We start from the raw sequence: 22,235 nt of genomic DNA on the forward strand, positions 1-22,235 counted from the left end.
TCAAGGCCTGTCTTGACCCAGAAGGGGAGATCTCTCTCTCTCTCTCTCTCTCTCTCTCAGGCAAAGCATGCCAAGGTTCCGTTAAAGGAGGAGATGGGCAAGAAGACAAAACGGAGGCACCAAAGCAAGGCGGTGGTCAATTGTGAAGTATAGATGTTCACAGTGGCAGCCCCTTCGGCCACGTCTATCTTAGCAAGAATCCAAAAAATGTAGGCAGCTGCATTGATCCATGTCAGCAAACGAAACCTAGCAATTTTTGCCTCACTGAGAAAGCTAATCCTGGCTTTATTCAGTTGTCCAATCAAGACCGAGCCACGTCCCCAAATATTTCAAATATTTCGCATTATATTTTCCATTGCAATCGGGATAGCTCAGAAGCAGAGGTTGCTGGGAAAGTCCATTTCCTTTCCAGCTATGAGGAAGGAAGGGGAAAGCAGGATATAGCAGTTATGCCCAAAGGAAAAGAGGAATCAGAGGGGAGGGCGACGCAGATGACATCTCTGTCATTGCTAATCAGAAGGTCTGGAGACTTTTGCCCTGCAGGCCCTGGCTCTCTTGCAGGGGAGACTAGGGACAAGCCTTGTCCATTTTCAAGAACTTTCAACTGGGCTCTGAGAATTTTCATTTTTGAGAAATGGGATATTTGTCCTGAAATTGCCACCTTTTAAAAAATACTGTAGGAATTTCTTTGAAAAACTGATAAAAATGCAGCCCGCATATTTAGTCATTTAAACTTATATTTGTTGTTGTTACATGCTATCAAGTCATTTCTGATTTATGGTAATCCTAAAAGGAGTTTTCAAGGTGTGTGAGATATTCAAGAAGTGCTCTCTGAATAATAATAATAATGGGCTGTCAAGTCAATTCTGAGTTATCAGGACCCTTACCATTGCTATCCTGCCAGGCATTTGCATGGCCCATGGGAAATTTGAACCGGGATCTCTTAAAATCTTGTCACAAGTCTATATTTGTCCCTACTTAGAAACATACAGCCGGCTAGATAGCTCAGTGGTTTAGGTATCTGGCTGCAGAGCCAGAGGTTAGGAGTTCAGTTCCCTCCTGTGCCTCCTGGGAAATACAGCCGGCTTGTGTGGCCTTGGGGTCAAGCTGCACAGTCCCAGGGTGCCCCCCCAGAAGAAAGGAATGGAAAACTACTTCTAAGTATTCTCTACCTAGGAAACTCTGAAAAGGGTCATGATAAGCAAGAATTGACTTGACAACCCATCATCATCATCACCACCACCACCACCACCACCATCATCATCTGTGGGGGTACCTACACTACAACACAGGTGTTGTAGTGTAGAGAAAACTCTCCTAGCATCCTGTGGCTGCTTCTGAGGGGAGGAGCTGCCACCATTCCTCCTCTTGCTCATTATCATAGAGAGCTTGGCATAGAGGCCTTTCCTTAGGCCAATCAAAGGGCTTGATTAATTGCCTTTCCCCAGACCAACCCTAATAACATGATGTAACCATTGTCCTATCTGAACCCTGTTCACTATTTGTAATGCTGTCACTACCTGTGACCTTGTAATGTTAATAAAAGGACAGTCTCTTGGGGGCAGGGCAGAGAGAGAGAGACCGAGACGGACAGAGAGATAGAACGGAGAAGACTTCTCATTCTGCTTCCTTGCTGAGTTGCCCACCAGGAGTACTGCTGGCAGACATCCATCTGTGTGTGCGGCTGACTTCTTTAATCTATTGCTAAGAGACTCTTTGCTATGCATTATCTGGTGATCACCACAAAGCCCATCAGCCTGCTCATTGCCTGAACCCAACAATCATCATCATCATCATCATCATTAGTAGTAGTAGTATTCAAAAACACTAGGTACAGTCAATATATAAAATCATTGACTGGTATTATATAACAGATACAAGTTTAAACCAAAAAAACCTAAATATCTGTTAAATATTGGTGCAGTATGTATGCTGTTCCTGATATTGCCGATTTTTGTAGCTCTGATGGTGCGATTTATGAAATCTACAACTGCTTATTGTGTGAAATGTCTTGATATTGTTCCCGAAGCCTGAACAACTACAGGGACCACTGAAGTGTGTTTCTTCCAAAGGCAAGATGTTTCGATTGCCAGGTCTCTGTACTTTGTTCATTTTCCCAATTCTTTATTTTCAGCTCTGGCATCCCCTGGAATTAAAATGTCAATGATCTGGACATTTCTTCAATTTATTACTACTATGTCTGATGTGTTACGTTCAAGATGTCTATCTGTTTGGATCTGGAAATCCCACAAGATCTTGACTTCCTCATTTTCTGACACCTTCTCTATTTGGTGTTCCTATGAGTTTTTGGAGGCTGTCAAGTTATATTTTTTGCATAATGACCAGTGTACTAACTTTGCGACTTTATCATGTCTAACTTTGTAATCTGTTTGTTCAGTCTTTGGACATTCACAGATGAGGTGTGACACAGTTTCATCTTTTTCTTGGAGAAGTCGACATTTGCTGTTAGCACTAATTCCTTGGATCTTAGCTTTCATCACATTGGTGTGGAGTGCTTGTTCTTGTGCAGCAAAAAGCAAGCCTTTGGTTTCTTTCTTAAGGGTCAGCAGTTTTAGTTATGTCCATGTTGAATTATGATCATGTTTTCCATCAATATTTCTCTGGTGTTGTCCGTGTAGTGGTTTATTTTTCCAGCTGTTTTATTTATGTTCAAATTGTTATTTCTTATATTGAGCCATTGTTTCTGTTGTTTTCAAAATATTCTCCATTTTCACCACCTTAAGTAATTTTTCTCTGCTTGTACAGTGGTGCCTTGACTTACGACCATCCCTACTTATGACCATTTCGAGTTACGACCAGCTCCGGCCACAAAATTTTGCTTCAATTTCCGGCCAGAGCTTTGAGTAACAACCAAAAAAAGGCAGGGGAAAAAGGCAGGAAATTCAAACCGTTGGTGGCGAAGAGGCTGCTTCTTTGTAGCTCTTTCGCCCCAACGGTTAGGGAAAGGGATGCAGCGGCGGGGGCATCCCTTGGTGCTCCTCGCTGCCCACCGTGGGGCCGATGCTGCTGCTGCTGGGTCCCTGAGCAACAGGTGGCTCGCCCGCCGGGGCTGCCCGCCAGCGCCTTCCACTCCAGCACCGGGACCAGCTCCAGCAGCTGCCGAGCACCACCGGTGGGCGAGCCACCTGCTGCTCAGGGACCCAGCAGCAGCAGCGGTATCGGCCCTGCAGAAGGCAGTGAGGAGCGCCAAGGCCTGATGTGGCTGCCCCAGCGAGCAGTCGCTGGAGCCGGTGCTGGAGGTGGCATTGGGTACCCCCGGCGGGTGAGCCACCTGCTGCTCAGGGACCCAGCAGCAGTGGCGGCAGCATCAGCATTCCTCGCTGCCCTCCGCAGTGCCTAAGGAAACCTGACAAGGAAAGATGCCACTTTTTTTGTTTTTTAAAAACTGTTCTGGTTGGGTTTTGCAGGGTGGTCTTGGACGGGGGGTTATGTTTCTGTGCTGTGTTGTTTCTTTTAGTTGATTTTTTTTTTTTGCAGTCCCAGTGTTGGACTTACTCTGTTTATTTTTGAGTTTTGTGTGTGTGTTTTTGTGTGCTTGGTGTTTTTTTTTTGTTTTTGCAGCCCCAGCACGTTCCTATGGGGCTTGCAGTGTTTTATTTTTATTTTGTTTGGGTTTGGGTTTTTTTGCCGGAACGGATTAATCGCGTTCCCATGCATTCCTATGGGAATGCATGCTTCCACTTACAACCATTTTGAGTTACGTCCATCTTCTGGACGTAATATGCCATTCTGGAAGTTCTATCCAATAATATTCCATTCTGGAAGTTCTATCCAATAATATTCCATTCTGGAAGTTCTATCTGGCAGACAGATATGTTACAGACACCTAAATACAAGAATAAAACAATTAGCTATCTGTAAAGCATCTCTCTGAAGACTATGGGGCTTAGCTAGGCCCTGCCCAGTGTTAGATAGAAGTTTTTTTTCCTAAACAGAAAGCTAGGTGGAACTATCTTTAGATAAACCTCAAAGCCTTCCAATTGAGGCCTTTCTCCTAGGTGAGCCACATTTAAGTGTCTGTAAAGTTTTTGTCAGGTAGAATACCGATAATGCAGAATTATGGCAGTTGTGGTAGCAATTTTTTTAAAAAAACAACCCCATCCCTTGTAATTAAAGACTTCTTCCTTCTGTCCTTTGACTCCCATGGCTTCCACACAATGAAAGAGATTACACAGGTGGAAAGAGATTATAGTTGGAAAAACCACAGAGCAGGAGGAGGAAGTTTTTAATTTCTGAAAATAGCCCTCACCCATAACAGCATCATCTTTCCACAAGCGTAAGTGATACAATAGGATTTCTGCCACTGTTGTTTTGAAAGTAAATGCTGAATGCAAGAGGTGTGGGAGATGGACTAGCAATATCACTGGTATTCAGCCAATCAAAGCCATGCACAGTCAGTGGAAAAATGCATTGCTGGAGTTAGATCCAGAAGGCATGGTGGTATGTTCGACTGACGTGTAAGTGTTCTTCAGCTGTTGCCTGCCTACTAACTGATGTATACACATAAAAATCCTTTCCAACACATTTTGTTAGGATCTTGGTCTTCCTGAGAATTAAAAATCACAAGATAGTGAATGTTGTATCCACCACTTCTTTTGCAACCATGGGGTACAGACAGAGATTAGCTGCCCACATTCTGAATTGGCAGCTTCTCCTGTAAGAGTGGAATTATGATGTGTGACATTTTATCCTACTGTTCTCTCCTGAGCTCTGAATTTCCTCTTGCTTTGTCCACACAAAGAATCTAGAGGATGGGACAGGTTGAAAGAGACAGGTTTGTCCAAGATAATTCTGGGAGTTTCATTGCCAGGTAGGTATTTTAACCCAAACATTGCTGGATCTAGCTTTCTTCCTGCCCATGAAAATCTGTGAGGATAGAAATACAGAATAGGTTCACTGTCTTCTGATGATTAGAGATAGAAGCTCTCTTCTGTCTGGAATTACCTTGGGAGAACTGGAGGAGAAGACACCAAACAGCGGAAGCTGAATTTTATGGTATCTAACCATGACACAACACTGGCTCTCATTTAGCATGCATGCCATAAGGTCTTGCAAGAATGAAGTAGATAATGAAGTAGATAAGACACTTTTCATCCCCAAATACATTTGTGCATGCGTACATTGTGTGTGTGTGTGTGTGTGTGTGTGTTTGCGCACCATGTTAGTCTCTTGCCTGCTGCAATATGAACAAAGCTCTCTGTGGTATCTCAAAGCTTCACAGGTTTTACTTGGTTCACGAACAGCAGCCTGCTTGCTGTTCACAATGGGCAAATAAAACTTGTGAAGCTTTTAGGTGGCACAAGTCTGTTGGTTGTTTCTAATCCTGAGAAACATACGATGCACATGGAACTCTTCACTATTTTGCCCGCAGGTTGTCTCTGCCCGAGTGCTAATTCCCCATCCTGAAGAGCATCAGATCTGCTTAGCTTGCAGCGAACCCCAAATTGCAGACTTGCATGATACATTAACACACTACCTGGTAGGGGTCTTAATTCTCAGGGCTCTTCCCTAAATGGATAATAAGCAAAGGCCACTACAGAAAAATAAAAGCAAGAAGCAGCCATATGGAGGCCTGGACATTTTAAGGACGAGCCCCCAGGGGCGGCTTTGCTGCTCTTTCCTTGCTGGATGGGCCGGAGGAGGAGGAAGCAACCAGGAGTTCCTCTGCTGTGGCTTGATGCCAGACCGAGCTGTGATGCTGCTTGTTTCCTAATCAGAGCTGAACAAACAAAGTGCTGATTGAGCCTAATGGTCCCTTTAATCAGTGAGCTGGGCGCTGACACTAGATTACAGTGTTTATAATTTGCAGCTAATCATGTGTGTGGAAAAGGGGGGAAAAGTGCAAAGAAAACAGCATCCTACAAGACCAGTCAAAAACCTTCACATTAACAGGCCTGTTTAGTGATTATTTCTGAGCCAGGAGCCAAGCAAGGGCGCAGGAGCGGCCGAGTAGGCCAGGCCCCAGCTTCAGTCTCTGGACGCAGCTGCTATTGTGAATCTGAAACAGCAGGCTTCTGCAGCTGCTGTGTTTGATCTGACAGGCTCCCTTTCCAAACAGGGGTGAAACACCTGCGGCCCTCCAGATGTTGCTGGAGCCCAGTTCCCACCATACCTGACCACTGCTGGCCACACTGGTGTGGCTAATGAGGAGTGGAGCTCCGCCCCTTCAGGCCCGAGTCCAAGACTTCTTCAAGGCAACCGATTCAGGGTCTCTTGTATGACTGTCAAAGCACCCCGACAGTCTCCGTTGCATTTGAATCTGCAGTAACACCCCAGCTGTTCGCTACAGCACATGCAGGTGGTCCGTCCCTACTATTCGGCAAAGCAAGAAGGCTGCCGTGGGTGGCAGATGCTGGAAAACAGTGGCAAGGTGTTGGAGGAGAGGGCTGTGTCGCACATGGGCTGCCCCATAGCCCATCCTCATCATCCCCATCTTAGAGCTGCATGGCTGGAAGAGACCCTCAGGATCATTGAGTCCGGCCCCTGTCAGGGAGGCCCAGTGGAGAACTGAACTCCCAACCTCTGGCCCCACAGCCAGAGGCCTAAATCCCTGTGCTATCCAGCAGTTCTGCCCTTAAGGGCACGGGGAGCATGCTCTCCTATTCCCAGTTGCGGGGCCACTCGCCTTTTCAGCATAGAATAGCCATGCTCTTTGCCTCAGGCAGCAAAATGTCTCAGGCCAGACTTGGTGTACAGATTTTATTTTCTAGCTGGCGACTGCAAATATTGCTCTTCCCATGGCTGTGCCAAAAGGTCACTCCTGCAAGGAGTGGGAAATACAGAGTCTGTCCCACCTTGCTACGGGATGGAGACCGTGACAGACACGTTTTCTTGCAGCCCTCAGACACCCAGGTGATTATGTAAACAGCCTGCCTCTGTGGCAAAGCTGGAAGATGAAGAACGGGCCTGCCTGATTTCTGTAACATCGTGCTTGACAGAAAGCTCGGCAGATCTCAAAATCTTGCATTTTTTTTTGTCAACTTTGGAGATGCTCAAACAGTACAGTAGGACCCTTATACCTGTGGCATCAGTATCTGCATTTTCACTTACCTGTGGCTTGAAAATATTAAAAATATTTTTTTAAAACCCTAAAAATAGGTAATTCAAAATGTACAGTATTTATCAGAACTGGCTACTAGAGAAAGCCAGAGACCATGCTATGTATTCCTGTTGTTAGCCCCCCCAGTGGCCAGTTCTGGTAAATACATATGAAAATAGTTTTTCTGAATTTTTTAAATTTTACCATGCTATGTATAGAATCCCCTGGACTGCAAGGAGAACAAACCTATCCATTCTAAAAGAAATCAACCTTGAATGCTCCCTGGAAAGACAGATCCTGAAGCTGAGGCTCCAATACTTTGGCCATCTCATGAGAAGAGAAGACTCATTGGAAAAGACATTGATGTTAGGAAAGTGTGACGGCAAGAGGAGAAGGGGACGATAGAGGACGAGATGGTTGGATAGTGTCTTAGAAGTGAACAACATGAATTTGGCACAACTCTGGGAGGCAGTGGAGGAGAAGAGGTCCTGGTGTGCTCTGGTCCATGGGGTCACAAAGAGTCGGACACAACTTAATGACTAAACAACAACAACAAGAAAAGCTACACAGATGACAATTTTATGAAGCCTGTCCTTTTGAATTTATGCAGGCCTTGAGACAGTGGCAGTCTTAAGGAAGAGAGGAAACCACGTATTATCATCAGGATTATAATATGACACATGTAGAAACCAAGGAGGCGCAGCATCCTGCATGATCCTGCCTGGGATTTGAAATATTTCATTAAGGCCCTCTTGTTTGTCCCACCAGTCCGGAATGTTAGGAAAGTGGGAAGGAAAAAGGAGAAGGGGATGACAGAGGACAAAATGGTTGGACAGTGTCACGGAAGCTACCAACATGACTTTGACCCAACTCCGGGAGGCAGTAGAAGACAGGAGGGCCTGGCGTGCTGTGGTCTGTGGGGTCACAAAGAGTCGGACACGACTTAATGACTACACAACAAATGTATAGTGTTCGCTATTATCCAGTTTTCAGCAACCAACGGGGAGGGGGCTTAAAATCAATCCCCTGTGGACACCGGGGTTGGACTGTACTACTCTTGATATGGAGTTTAGAAATTAATATCCTTTACAGCCAAAGGGACCCACCACATGCACAGGCCAAATACCTTTGAGAAAGAAGGGGTGAACCATGCTAGTGGTCATAATTGACCAGATAGGCGGGATATAAATTAAATAAATAAATAAAATAAGTGGGTGGTTGTCCTCTCCTGTTCTGCCTGTTGTCATCCCTAGTGAACTCCTGGACCAGATGGACTTTCAGGCAGATGCAATAAAACAAGGATATTCTTGCTTGCTCTTGAACAATGGATGTTGCTCTGGGAATTTTTTCTGGCCGAAATGGGACCCAAACTTGCTTAATGGAAATAAATCCGTACAGAAAGCTTGGGCGATGGAGGGGGATGTGACCTAGGGCACTGGAGAACAAGCTGTAGCCCTCCAGAAGCTTTTAAGACTATAACTCCCACATCCCTCACCAGTAGGTAAACTGGCAAGATATGATGGGAACTGAAGGGTTAACAACAACTGGAGTGCCATAGGTTTCTCCTCTGGCCCAGGATGTCAGAAGTAAAGATGGGCATGAACCTCAGTTTGGAGATTTGTGCCGGTTTGTACGTGTGTGACCACAGGTGCTGTACGTTCCCTTCCTCTGTGTTCCCGGTCAATGCCCCACTCACCAGCCAGAGCGCGCTCCTCTTCTCTTCTGCCTTAGCTGTTTGACCAATCTTCGGCAGAAGCATGGCTTTACCTGTCCTGCTTCTTTACCTGAGTGGGCAGCCAGCCAAAGACAGGGGCAGGGAAGCCCATGTTCCTGCCAAAGACTGGTTGAACAGCCGAAGAGGTGGAGGAGAGGCGTGAGCACTGACTGGTGAGTGGGGGATCCAGCTGGGGAGGCGGAGGAATTGAACACATAGCACCTGTAGTGCTGTGAGTGCAAACTGGCATGAACCTCCGAAATGAGATTCGTGCCTATCTCTAGTCAGCAATCAACAAACAAAACAAATTCTTGCAGTGATTGAAACAAACAAACAACAGACAAATGCCTGATTACATTCAGAGTGGAGAGACTACCTAAATGTATGATCTCTGGACATGGGAGATCTCTTCTGGCTGTGATTTTGTAGAGCTATCCTTTCCTGCCAAGGTACGTGCATTTCCCCCAGATGCTCCCCCTTACTGTTTACGACTGTTCTCCGGGCGATCTCCCAGAGGACGAGGCCATAGGCCCAGATGTCAGTCCGTTTGAAGGATTCAAAGCAGTCCATGCGAATCTGTTCATCTAAGACCTCCGGTGCCATGTAGCGCTTGGTGCCCACCCGTGGGTTGTTCCCAATGTCCAAGAGGTCACTATGCTGGGAATGCATGACGGCCAGGCCTGAATCAGGAACAAAACGGGTGGTTAGAAGAAAGTGGCTCATCAGGGACCACAGATATCACGAAGGTGGATCCCTGATAATGAGTGCAGCCTTCAAAGTGAGGCCAAGCACATGTGATCTGGGACAAACAATGTGGCCTTAGGCTAGAGCTTTTCCATGAGGTGGACATTGGGGCTCTCCTGGACCAGAGGAGAAAATTTTGGACAGGTTGTAAATTACTGGAGAGGGAGGGAGGAAGAGAACAAGGTGTATATAGAAAGCCAAATCCTTAGGATGCGGAAAAGAACCTGTCATCTTTCAAATGCTCTTCTTACATCAACTCTGATTTAAGCCATACTGGCTGGGACTGATAGGAATCAAAACCCAGCAGCATATGCTACTCAAATTACTTGCCGGAGGAGGATGGCCCTGACATTTGTTCACACCATGGCTTTTCCAAAGGGTTTAGTAAGGGCATTAGTCTATTACAGCAAAAAGAAGGTAAACTAAAAAGTTTTATTTAGGCATCAGATTTGGTGTACTGCACCCCCCATTTCACCAGGTGCACCTACTCTATTGGACGAAGTGAGCTGCAGTCCCTAAATGCTTTTTGCCAACTGAATTAACAAGTTTTATTTGGCATAAGGATTTATGGCCCTTCTGGTACCACAAGGCTTGTCTTCCTGTGACTGAGGAAGTCGAGGCTACAAACCTGGCCGGAGGTGAGGGGAAGATGGCGGTATTACTTGGCCGAAGGATCGGAAAGGGCTTGGATGTATACCCAGGCACATGATTCCATGTGCAGTTCAGCTTCAGCTCTGTCCTTCCATTTTCTTTTGTCTAAGGCTACGAAGATCAACATGGGTGGTAGCAAAAGACAACAGGGAGTGGGGACCAGTTCTTTCAAGGGCTTCCTCTGTCTTTTCCACCTGAGTGCAATGGTGGGTCCCCAAATGTTATCCTTCTTGCAGCGCTGATCCAGTTGTGAGAGGATAGGTACACTTGCCATGTTTTTTAAAAGTGCTAATTACGTGAATGGCATTACCCTTAGTTGAGCCTTTGGGTTGAAGGAGAGAGCAGATCCACTTGCTGTGGGACAATGAAAGGGGTTGGGAAGCACTGGATCAGCTCAAATGTTCTGTTTGACACAAAATTAATTAGAGGGAGAAAAGCCACCCAAAAATTCTTGTGAACTTTCAAAGGAGGTAGGTTTCGCTTGTGGTTTTTAATTTTTTAAAAAACATAAACCTACAAAACCTAAAGGGAAAAAAAAGCCTAATAACACAAAACAGAAAGGCAACGATACAGAACGTGCCCCTCCTTGGGGACCATTTGGTGATGTAACCAATTTTAACTCCCTTTAAGGAGCTCCCTTCCCGTTCCAAAATAGTATCAACTCTTGCAAATGTACAAAATCAATACCCCCCATATCTGTAAAACTATTCTTAATAAGCAATCCCTTATTTTCCTTGATATTGCATGTTAACTTATCCTCAATCACTATGTTCCAAACCTTTTATTGCCATTCCTTTAACTGAGCATCATAATTTATTTTCCAATTCCTAGCTAGCATTGCATTTCCAAGATCCGACTGACATCTGTATTTGATGTCAGGAACTTTCCCCTGCTATCCCTAGAGAGATTTATTTGTGACCTGAATGTTATTTTTGCCTTGTGTAAGAGGCCTGGGCTGGTTGTAGACCTTGCCTAAACCAAACACAGAGTAAGTAGTGTACATATCTGCTCTTTCCTTAACACAAATGCCAAATGAGCTGCCATGTCATTCACCTAATTAGTGATAACTATGTGATTAATTACAAGAAAAAAAGATGGTACAGATGTGTTCTCCCCCCCACCATAACAGGATCAGGACTACAAGAGGAAGCAAACAGCTCATGTCCCCATCCTCTTATTGGGATATCTGACTTAATAACATTATTTACTTGTGACAAGTTTGTTTGTTTTTTGAGGTTTGTGTGTTAGATAACAGGACTGGAATAGCATCACATTTCAGAAATGATATAATGAGTGGGAACCATGTCATTGGGGTTTGGAGCACCAAATTTCTAGTTACTTTTTAAAGGTAATTTTTAGGAGCATCGTAACCCAACGTTTTTCAGTTGTATGCCATTCTCCACTCAGTCCTGATTTGATTTTTTCTAAGGAGCAAGAAAGTAAACCAATGGCTAGTGAAATGTTGTAACAGTAACATGTTGCTGATTGAAGCCATGAAACTGGTTACACAATGAACGTATTTTTAAAAATTTGTTATTCATTTTTAAGTTCTGATACTGACTTGGGTGACCTGCGGGCCAGAAATAAGGAACCTGTTTAGATTTCATATCTCAAAAATCTTCCTCGTTTCTGAAGCACCTGATAGCTACTCACCCAGATCAGCAATGCAGCATTGTTTGTTGTTTTTCACCAAGATGTTCCTGCTTTTCAGGTCACGGTGAGCAATGGCTGGCTTGCCCTGGGTACCAAAAATCTCCACGTGCAGGTGAACAAGCCCGCAGATGACAGAGGCAGCCAACTGCAAGCAAGTTTCTACATCCAGTGAGGTGCACTGCAGGTAGTCATAGAGGGAGCCATGCTCATGGTAGTGGGTGATCAGCCACAGCTGGGTGCTGGAGTTCCTGGATGTCATGTCAGAAGCAATGAATCCTGTAGGTGGAAAAATTTGCAAAGGGCTCAGAGGAGCAGGCTGCACACAGTGGTCTGTGGTGACCAGAGAAAGAAATACAAAATGGCCGCCCATACTGACTGCTGGAAACTGCAGAAATTTCCTGTGTCAGTAAGTAATCTCCTGTGTCACTGCCACTTTTTTTTGTTCTTTATAAAGAGCTGGAACTAGTATTGTGAAACTTGGATAGAACTGGTTCTGTACAGATCCAGGCAGAGGTGATTTTTTTTTCCGGAGAAATCCAGTTACAAATGGAGATTGAGGGGGAACAAATTAAATGTGTTACATCCATAAATTCCAAAGTGCATCGACAGGCACAAATACAGACCAAGGCTTTTGGCTTACTATGTGTTTGGCCTGTGCACTGTTTGGGACGTGTATGTAAAAATGAAACAAATCAGGGTTATTTGTTCATTTCTGAAGGTACTATGAAGTGGATCTAAGAGGCCAGAAGCATTAAATGGGTTTGACATAACTAACAACCATCATCGTCGTCGTTTAGTCATATCCGACTCTTCGTGACCCCATGGACCAGAGCACGCCAGGCCCTCCTGTCTTCCACTGCCTCCCAGAATTTGGTCAAATTCATGTTGGTCGCTTCGACGACACTGTCCAACCATCTCATCCTCTGTCGTCCCCTTCTCCTCTTGCCTTCACACTTTCCACAATAAGGGTCTTTTCCAGGGAGTCTTCTCATGAGAACTAACAACCGTAACTTATTATAAATACAAGGGTTATGTGACTGATCAGGCCAAATCCAGAACTGATTTGGATGAACTCTGAATTACTTGGGATCACTACAACAGTTTGGACACTGCAAGAAAGCCAGACCATGTGTCTCCAAAATGCTGTAGAATGGCGCTATATGAGGAAAGTGCCAGGGTGGAGCAATGAGGAGGCGGACAGAGAGCTGGACTTTGCTCACTGACCTCTCTAGACTGCTCTCTCAGACCAGAATTTGACTTAACACTTTCCAATTACAGTACTTGTGGAAAGGGATTATACGATGTCACAGAGATTATACATTTAGTATGTTCAGGTTGTAACTTTTAATATTGTAAACTACCTGGTACTGTATAGTGCTTGCACTAACTCAAATAAATGAATGGGTGGAAGAGCACATCCACACACACACATGTCGCGTAGAGTTCCGTGTTTAAGCATGATGATTAGAAATGGGGGAAAAAGAGAGGGAACCCCAGGAAAAAAGAAAGGGGAATATGCTCTTTACCTGACAAATTAACCTTCCTTGCCTTTCCTGATTCAAAGTCACTGACTGATCCTGAAAGCTTTGGGCTGCTAATATAAAATACAAGGAAGAGGAAATGCAGGGACAGAGGCAATGGAACAAAAACAGACTAGAGAAGGCTAGGTTTCCTGTATTGCCCTTTTAAGAATGACTTTATAAAAATGAGCATGCCTGTTTTAAAAGTCTCCTACTCATTCCCTTCCCAGTAGCTGCTTTATGAAGCTCCTGGGGGCTTTCTCCTGAAAGGTGGGGGGAAAAGAAGAAAAATAAAACAGAGAGCCCAGCTCTGCTGATGCTCTGAAGAAGAGTCCTTCCATTTTGGCTGCACCATTGAATCAATGGCCTGGCCTTGCCATTTGCATTCCCTCATTTGCAGGAAGAGTCTCTTACAAATACCCAAAAATGCACCTATACTATCATAAGTTCCAAGGCAGATTGGATCAGTTTCCAAAAGGTCATAGGGTGGGTCAACATTTGATCAGACATAGAAGTCAGGTGGCTTCTGTCCCTCCCTACAGATATTAACAATCTAAAGTGCACAGTGGTTTAGGTCTCTGGCTGTGGACTCCATGGTTGGGAGTTCAATTCCCCACTGTGTCCCCTGGGAAAAGAGCCAGCTTGTGTGGCCTTGGGGGCTAGCTGCAAAGTGCCCAGGGCAACCCCAGAAGAAGGGAATAGTCAGACACTTCTGAGTATTCTCTACCTGGAAAACCATAGAAAGAGTTCACCTTAAGTAAAAAATTGACTTGATGACCCACAACTGCTAATATTGTCCTTAAACTCTGGTATATAGTCAAATATTATTTCCTTTGCCAAAGCTCTAACCTTCGAAGCAGGAATTGACTCAGAAATAATAAGACACTTCGTCAAAGAAAACTTGTACTTCAAAGACACTTGTATGCTTATCTGGCAGAGAATTTACATTAGTTAATCACTCCACTCCAGTGTTTATATAATCAGCACTTTGGGAGTTTATTATCTTTCAAGTAATCCTACTGTTCATTATGTGGGCCTGTATCCCGTTTCATTTGGCCCCATTCATGCAACCATGTCCACTACACACATAAGGTAAAGGTAAAGGTTCCCCTTGACATTTAGTCCAGCCGTGTCCGACTCTAGGGGGCGGTGCTCATCTCCGTTTCCAAGCCACAGAGCCAGCGTTTGGTCCGAAGACAGTTTCCGTGGTCACATGGTACACACATAAACCTGTGGTTAAATGTTGCACTCCCTGTGTCTGAGGAAGCGGGTTGTAATAATGAATACACACACTGAAATAAATCTGCTTGTCTTTTAGAGGCTACAGCGCTTTTGTTTCGCTTATGTTTTTGTTATACATGCTGAAACAGATATCTCTTGTGAGAACTTTCTTTCCCAGACGGCCTCAACAGGATCCAAAATAATACCAAAGACTGACATGAAACAGGACCTGTTTCACACCAGTCTTTGCTATTCCCAAACCAGAAGTCAGACAACATTGCTCCAATTAACAACAAAACAGGAGGAAAATAGACACACAGCAACTATTTTTTTTTAATTAAAAATTGGAACAGATCTAATATAGGTGACATGCCCTCTGGATTTTTTCCCCTCAAGATTGTAAATTTTTAAAAACGTATTTTTCTTTTATTATCTATTGCTGAAATCCTGTTGCTTAGTGTAGTAAGTCAGACTACAATAGGCCCACTGAATCAGTGGGGATTTGGTGAGTTGCCTCTTCCATCAGTTCCACTGATTCAAATGGGCCTATTCCGGTTGTGACATATTTTGGGCAGAATCCCACAGCCAGCATGACCACCAGCTATAGTTTAAAGCAGTCATTTTCCACTTGGGATCATCCGTGCCCCAACGTATCTAGACTGATGTTTCTGAAAAGCCAACACTGTTTCCCCTCACCTAAGATGTTGTCATGCCTCAGCAGCACTGTATTGTAGATCTCTGTCTCACGGAACCAAGACTGTTCATCCCGGGAAGAGAAGATCTTGACAGCCACGTTCTCTCCATGCCATGTACCACGCCAAACTTCCCCGTAGCGTCCTTTGCCTGTTGGGATGACAGTCTTCATGCATGGTTTTTCTTACAACTTGAAAGTTCTCCTCCATGAGCTGATGCACGTAGTCCACAAAACATGCCCTTGTGTGTGTCAATGTATATCCTCACTGCATCACAGGCACCAAGTACAGAAACCAAGGGCCCACTTCTGCCAAATAGGATATGGTAAATGCCAACCTGCTGTTGTATCGTTGACCGAAAGCAGCATACGTTTGGGAATGCATTGTGGGTACTAAACAGGGGGTATCACAACTACACAAAGGTCTCCCGGTTAATTGCTCTGGGTCTCGTTCTTGCCAGAAAGACAACATATTAATTTCATAAACTCATCAAATTGTAACTCAGCATGCCTGATAGTGATATGCAAAACTGGCCTCCTTTCTCTGTGCCAGGCAGTCCATTCAAAGAATCCCTTCCAGCCCAGATCAAGGTATTGATCACATCACTTGCCCTAACTAGCCGAAGGGTTGAATGAGAGATTTTGTGGTCTGATCTGAAAAGGGAGAGTGTCATTTACTGCAAAACTGAAGGTGAAGATAGAACATCTATTACATTTAATGCACATGTGTGTTCTCCTTTTCTAAGATGAGTCCTGAAAAACTGGCTCTGCCAGTTTTGTCACTTTGAACAGGGAAAAAGTCATTAGTGGAGGGTGTTAATTGGCTAGCAGCTGTGATATCACCAACACACCTTGGCCTTGAATAGTTTTTCAAACAAAACATCCCTGGATTGATGGATGTTTTCAGAATGTCTGCAGATTTAACACACTGAACACATTATTAAAAATGTAAGCTAATGAGATTTACAAGGTTAAGTAAAGGTAAAGGTTTTCCTTGACACTTAGTCCAGTTATGTCCGACTCTAGGGCACAGTGCTCATCCCCGTTTCCAAGCCACAGAGCCAGTGTTTGTTCGTAGACAGTTTCCATGGTCACGTGGCCAGCGCGACTAGACACAGAACGCCATTAGCTTCCCACCGAGGTGGTACCTATTTAGCTACTTGCATTTGCATGCTTTCGAACTGCTAGGTTGGCAAGACCTGGAACAAGCAATGGGAGCTCACTCCATCATGTGGATTCAATTTTATGACTGCTGGTCTTCTGACCTTGCAGCACAGAGGCTTCTGCAGTTTAACCCACAGCTACTCGCCACCACGTCCCTTTTTACAAGGTTACCCCCTTAAAAAAGACAGATATCTAAAATCTGAGGTGAAGAACAAGACTGAACTAGTATTTGAGGGTTTCATCAGATAATAACCTGATCTTCAATGGACAGGTAGCGTGCCCTTCAGAAGAAAACACTGTTTATACTAACAGAAGTTCACCTCAAACCACATTCAATAATTTAGCTTGACTCTGTTTTGTAATTATGGGGTCTTAGGGATAACATTGTATGCAGAAGAAACAAGCATTTGTCTCTATGTGTGACCTGACCCTGAGCTGTAGGTATATTTATCATACAAACTGCACAAAATATATGAAGCATCTGCAGTGAGTGTTCTTTAGATGCGAAAGCTGTATGTTCTCTAAGCATTTTTATTGTCTATAATACATATGTAACAGATCTGTGTTTGGACTTGATCTCTGTGCCACTTTCTGTCTGGACTCCATGTCTGCATTAAGGGCAGGAAACATATTCTCCTGCTGATGTGTTATTGGACTACGTCCCATCAGTCCTAGTCAACACAGCTAACAGTGAGGGTCCATGGGGGAGGCAGTCCCATGAAAACCTGTGATGGAATGAACAGAGTTTCAGAATATGATTCAGGAGACTGTGGTTCCTATCTCTGCCTAGCCATGGAAATTCAGTCGGGGATTGTATTGGTTAAACCCCATTCCTTGAACATCTTACATACCTCGAAAACCTTGTCAAAGTTATCATTAGTTCAGACTGAGTTGGCAGCACAGAATACACAGAATCCATCAACATCTGAAGGGCCATACATTCTACATAATTGATATAAGAAGTTACCTCTGTTGCAGTGCCTTAGATTTAGACCTGAGCAACATGATTAGCAAGCTTACATGATGCCTCTGTTGATGAACTGGACCTTGCTGGAGAGGAATCAAATCTTTCTCACTCTGTTTACAAACATTCCTCCACATAGAAGCAGTCTGAGTGATTCAGTCCAGAAACAGGTCACATCAGAAAAACTCTGCCTTGTCATTTTATAACCCAGATGCTGATACACCTGTAATTCTCAGCAATGCTGAGCTAAGAGAAGAGGAGTCTTGAGTTCATCAGAGAGCTGGGAATTCTGTTCCCATTTTCTACCAGTTAACAATTCTCCACTTGGGCTGATTTACATGACATTCTCTTACCAACACACTCAACCAAGGTGATCTGCCGAGCCACAGTTCTTTGGACAAGGAAGGGCAGCCCAGAGCCACTCCCGGTGGTGCAGTCATCATCCAACAAGTCCTGGATGCAATTAGAAACAAGCAATGATATAGGCCTCCCTTTCTTATCTGCCACCCCCATCTTAGATAATCCCCATCTACAAATTCCAATATCAGAGCCAGGTTTAGAGTCAGGTTTACTTGGATCTTAGAAGTTCCTTCCTAGAGGAAAAGGACAAAGGCACTAAAGACATCCCATGGTGAGACATATAATAGGCCAGAGGGAGCAATCTTGTCTGTGGCCTCCAGATATTTAGTCTAGCCAGCACATCTAATGGTAGTGGGAACTGGGAGTGACAGTCTTATCACCTCTGAAGAGCCACAAGTTGCCATAGGCAGGTACTGTTGCTTTATTGTCATAGGACAAAACCAATACATGAAATGGATTGCTGGAGAAGCTAAGGAAAGACAAGCAGAGAAAGACAAACCTGACAGCACCTGAGGGAAGAAAGAGTAAGGCAAAGGCAACCCGTACAAGTGCCTATAGCCATGTCTGAGACTCAGCCAGGGCATCTTAACTTGGGAGCTGCTAACCATCCTGCCAGCAGCCTCTTCTGCTGGGAAGGTGGACATAAAGGAAGCAAGGAGACTTGAGTGGCCTGGAAGGAGTTTGATCATGGAGGCAGGAGTAGGACTGAGGTGCTGTTCTTGACATCTACTTACTTCTAAGGTACTGTCACCAGTCATGGATGCCTTCAGGATGAAGTCCATATCTCCCAGTTCATTGTGACCAAACTGGATTTGTCTCTTCCGGCTTTTCCATAAAAAGAGTCCCACCAACACACCAAGGAGAACAATAACAAATAACGGAACCAGGATCATCAGGAGAAGATTCTTAAGGGGCAGGCCTGGCTCTTCTTTATCTGATTGGATCAGGAGAAAAATGAACCAATTTGGTTACAGTTGCCTTTCTTGCAGGATGCTTGAGGAGTCCTACAAGGCCAGTCATATGTTATTAGATTCATGTCCAAAGCAGAATATACCTACAATATACCTATTGTATCTCTGGACCATAAAAGGTCATCATCCGACACCATCACTGCTTCTACAGTGGCCAGTATTTCTCTTGTTTTATTTTCTCCAGAAAATGTGTAGTTATGTGTGTGTGTGTGTTTATAGAGGTGTTTTATAACCCTTATTCACCTTTTGTCAAAGCTAAATAGTTCTGAACCATTATTTTTTAAATAGAGAAGATGCTCCAGCTCTTGGTTTCTTCTGGTTCCCATTTTCTGCACCTTTCCCAGCTCTACAGTGGTGCCCCGCAAGACGATCTTAATCTGTTCCATTGAAATCGCTGTTTAGAGAAAACATCCTTGCAAAAAGCGTTTCCCCATTGGAATGCATTGAAATCCATTTAATACATTCCAATGGGGAAAATAGTTGTTGTTGTGCGAAAATAGCCCATAGGGAAGCCATTTTGCGAAGTGCCGATCAGCTGTTAGAATCGCTGTCTTGTGAAGCATTGGTCCCGAAAACGCCCAATTTGCGAAGATCGCCCATAGGGAAGCCATTTTGAGAAGCCGCTGATCAGCTATTAAAACTGTCGTCTTGCGAAGCATTGGTTTCCCCCCCCCCCAAAAAAAAACACCATCTAGCGAAGCATGGACCAAAACATCATCCAGCAAAAATCGCCCATAGGAAACACTGTTTTGCGAAGCGCAATGGCGATTGCAAAACCTCGTCGTCATGCAGATTCGTCATTTTGCGGGGTAATCGTCTTGCGTTTATACAATGTATCTTTTCAAGTGGGATGACCAGAAGAACTGTACACAGTCTTCCCGGTGCTATCAAACCATTGAGTTGAATAATGGCAGTATGAATGTGACAATTTTAATTACAATCCCCTTTCTTACTAAGTGCAGCATATAATTTGCCTTGTTTTTCAGTAGCTGCATGCTGGGTGGGATAACAGTTTTCCTCACTCTAAGCATGCAGAATCCCAATCCAGGGTGTTTATGTGTAGACAATGTTTAAATCTTCCCATTTGTTTTCTGTCTACAAATTCTCACATATACCGTTTTTCTTCTTCTTCTTCTTCTTTTAAAAAAAAACCCGAACCTCAAAATCCGAACCACCACTCAACTGGCATTAATGGAGATATTCTAACAGTTAAATAACTCTAGGGTAAGGGGTTAGCACATTTTTAGATAAAAGTCAGCATGCATGCCAGTCTGAATCCTAATCAATATTGCACTTGTTTACTTTAAAGCACTGGTTCTCAGTTTTGTGTAACCCATGTTTTGGACTGCAATTCCCAGAAGACTTCACCACCAGTTCTGCTGGCCAGGGTTTCTGGGAGTGGTAGTCCAAGGACACCTAGGTTATCCAAGACTGGGAACTACTACTTTTGAGTAAACAGAAGGATCTTCCATTTTGCTTTCCCTAACACAGGACTTTCTCCCCTTGAAACAGAAGAATTATCATGGTTTCCTGCTTGGAACTCGGAAGTCAAGATGTTCCAGAGAAAACAGAAGATACTTCATTTCTTTCCTCCCTCCTTGTGTATTTTATTTATTTATTTATTTATTTATTTATTTATTTATTTATTTATTTATTTATTTATTTATTTATTTATTCATTCATTCACTCACTCACTCATTCATTCATTCATTCCATTTATATCCTGCCCATCTTGACTGCATCTACTCTGGGTGGCTTACAATAAAATATCATAAAGACAGTTAAAACAACAATTTAAATAAATAAATAAATAAATAATATTAGTATTCATTCAAGATGGAGAAAGTATAGAGCGAAATTAAAATAGAAAAATGAAGATCAAGTATTTACAGGAGGGAAGGCCTGCCTAAAGAGCCATGACAGTCACTGCAGGAGAAGGTGTGTGAACCTACCTTTCAGCATGATGGAAAGATTAAAATTGCACATATTGGAACCGCAGCACTTCATGCCATAGTTTTCTTGGATGGAGCCTTTGCATAGCTCATACTCAGTTGCCAGGCATCCTTTCCTTAGGATAGTTTCCCCATCCTGCTGATGCTTGCTTACAAAACAGAGCATCCCGGAACAAGTAAGGTTTTCTTCACAGTAGGGTGCTGTCTCATCACAAACACACATCAACTCACCTGCAAGAACATGAAGGGGGACCGCGCATGTCACAGAGGCTGCACCCTTTGCTCTTTTTTGCAACCTAACGATTGCACAGCCATGCATTGTGCAGCACTGAAAGTTGCACGTGTTAAGAGGCAGAAATAGTGAAAGCACTACCTAAAGGGATACTTCTGGAGAAAAGGCTTTTTTGGGGGGCATCTGCCCTGCCTCATTCATGGGATTTTATGTGACCCATGATGGTACCATCTTCCACTTTTGTTTCTTCCCACTGCTTTTCCTTCTTTTTTCTGACCCACAAAATATCAGAAGAACAGACAGAATAGCTGCACAATACCTTAGGGTCAGCTGTGCTAGGAGGAGCTCTCTACCTGGTAGCCAGGCACCCAAGGACCAAATTGTACATCTTAGACAACCCATCATAGAAAAGCTGACCTCCTGCTTCATTAGGATTGGATTTTTATGAATGTGGGGGGGTCCCTGAATAGCTTGAAAATTCTATGGCCAAAAATCCTACTGCGCAATTATGCAAACAACATAGGGTTTAGTGGCAAATGGTTGGAAGTTAAAAAATCTCTGCAGGTATTATTTGCTCCACACTGAGTCATGTGATTTAGTATACAACAGATAGTGCCTATGGAGATTTCTTAATGTATGGCAATTTACTGCTAAATGTTATGTCTTTTGCATAGCAGTATAACAGGATTCCAGTAACTGATGTTAAGAGGGAACTCCATAAGTGCTGAAAGATACATGCTTGTCAGTACAGGAACATCTTTAAACCATGGGAGCTGTTCTCAGGCTGCATCCCCTGTAGTTTGCAAATAGTCTCACTTTGTTTATGACTGGCTTTGCCTAATGGTTGGGCTGTCCCTATCGCTAATAAAAGAAATTTGATCAGCAGCTACACAACTGCTTAGGATTAAGGTGTCAATTTTTAATTCCCTCATAGAGGCCCCCACTTCTCCCCAACCCCTTTTCCAGAAATGACTTATGTGAGTTTTCTATATCCCATTCCCCTTCTTTTTCCAATGCATCTCCCCTCTGCCCTCTCTAGAATAATACCACGTTTTCCCGAAAATAAGACAGGGTCTTATATTAATTTTTGCTCCAAAAAACGCATTAGGGCTGATTTTCAGGGTGAGTTTCCCCCCCCCCATGTACAACCATCTACATATATTCAAATACAGTCATGTCATCTTCTGGTTGCAGCACAATGGTGGAGTGTGGGGTTTCACTTAACTGGGGCTTATTTGGGGGGAAAGGCTTATATTACGAGCATCCTGAAAAACCATACTAGGGCTTATTTTCAGGTTAGGTCTTATTTTCGGGGAAACAGGGTAGTTACATGCCATC

At 43.8% G+C, this 22,235-nt stretch overlaps 1 protein-coding gene across 1 annotated transcript in view; it reads right to left on the reverse strand.

Moving 5' to 3' along the window:
* ACVRL1 (activin A receptor like type 1) overlaps window positions 1–22,235 on the reverse strand; it is a 52,528-nt gene that overhangs the window by 13,828 nt on the left and 16,465 nt on the right. Inside the window, exons 3-8 of the mRNA XM_020784564.3 lie at window positions 20,666–20,896; window positions 18,477–18,676; window positions 17,736–17,835; window positions 15,260–15,406; window positions 11,823–12,098; window positions 9,257–9,454 (exon numbers count right to left, since the gene is read on the reverse strand). Coding sequence (XP_020640223.3) covers window positions 9,257–9,454; window positions 11,823–12,098; window positions 15,260–15,406; window positions 17,736–17,835; window positions 18,477–18,676; window positions 20,666–20,896 — 1,152 coding nt within the window. The remainder of the gene's footprint in view (window positions 1–9,256; window positions 9,455–11,822; window positions 12,099–15,259; window positions 15,407–17,735; window positions 17,836–18,476; window positions 18,677–20,665; window positions 20,897–22,235) is intronic.

Source organism: Pogona vitticeps, chromosome 2, assembly GCF_051106095.1.
Source record: "Pogona vitticeps strain Pit_001003342236 chromosome 2, PviZW2.1, whole genome shotgun sequence".
NCBI lineage: Eukaryota > Metazoa > Chordata > Lepidosauria > Squamata > Agamidae > Pogona > Pogona vitticeps.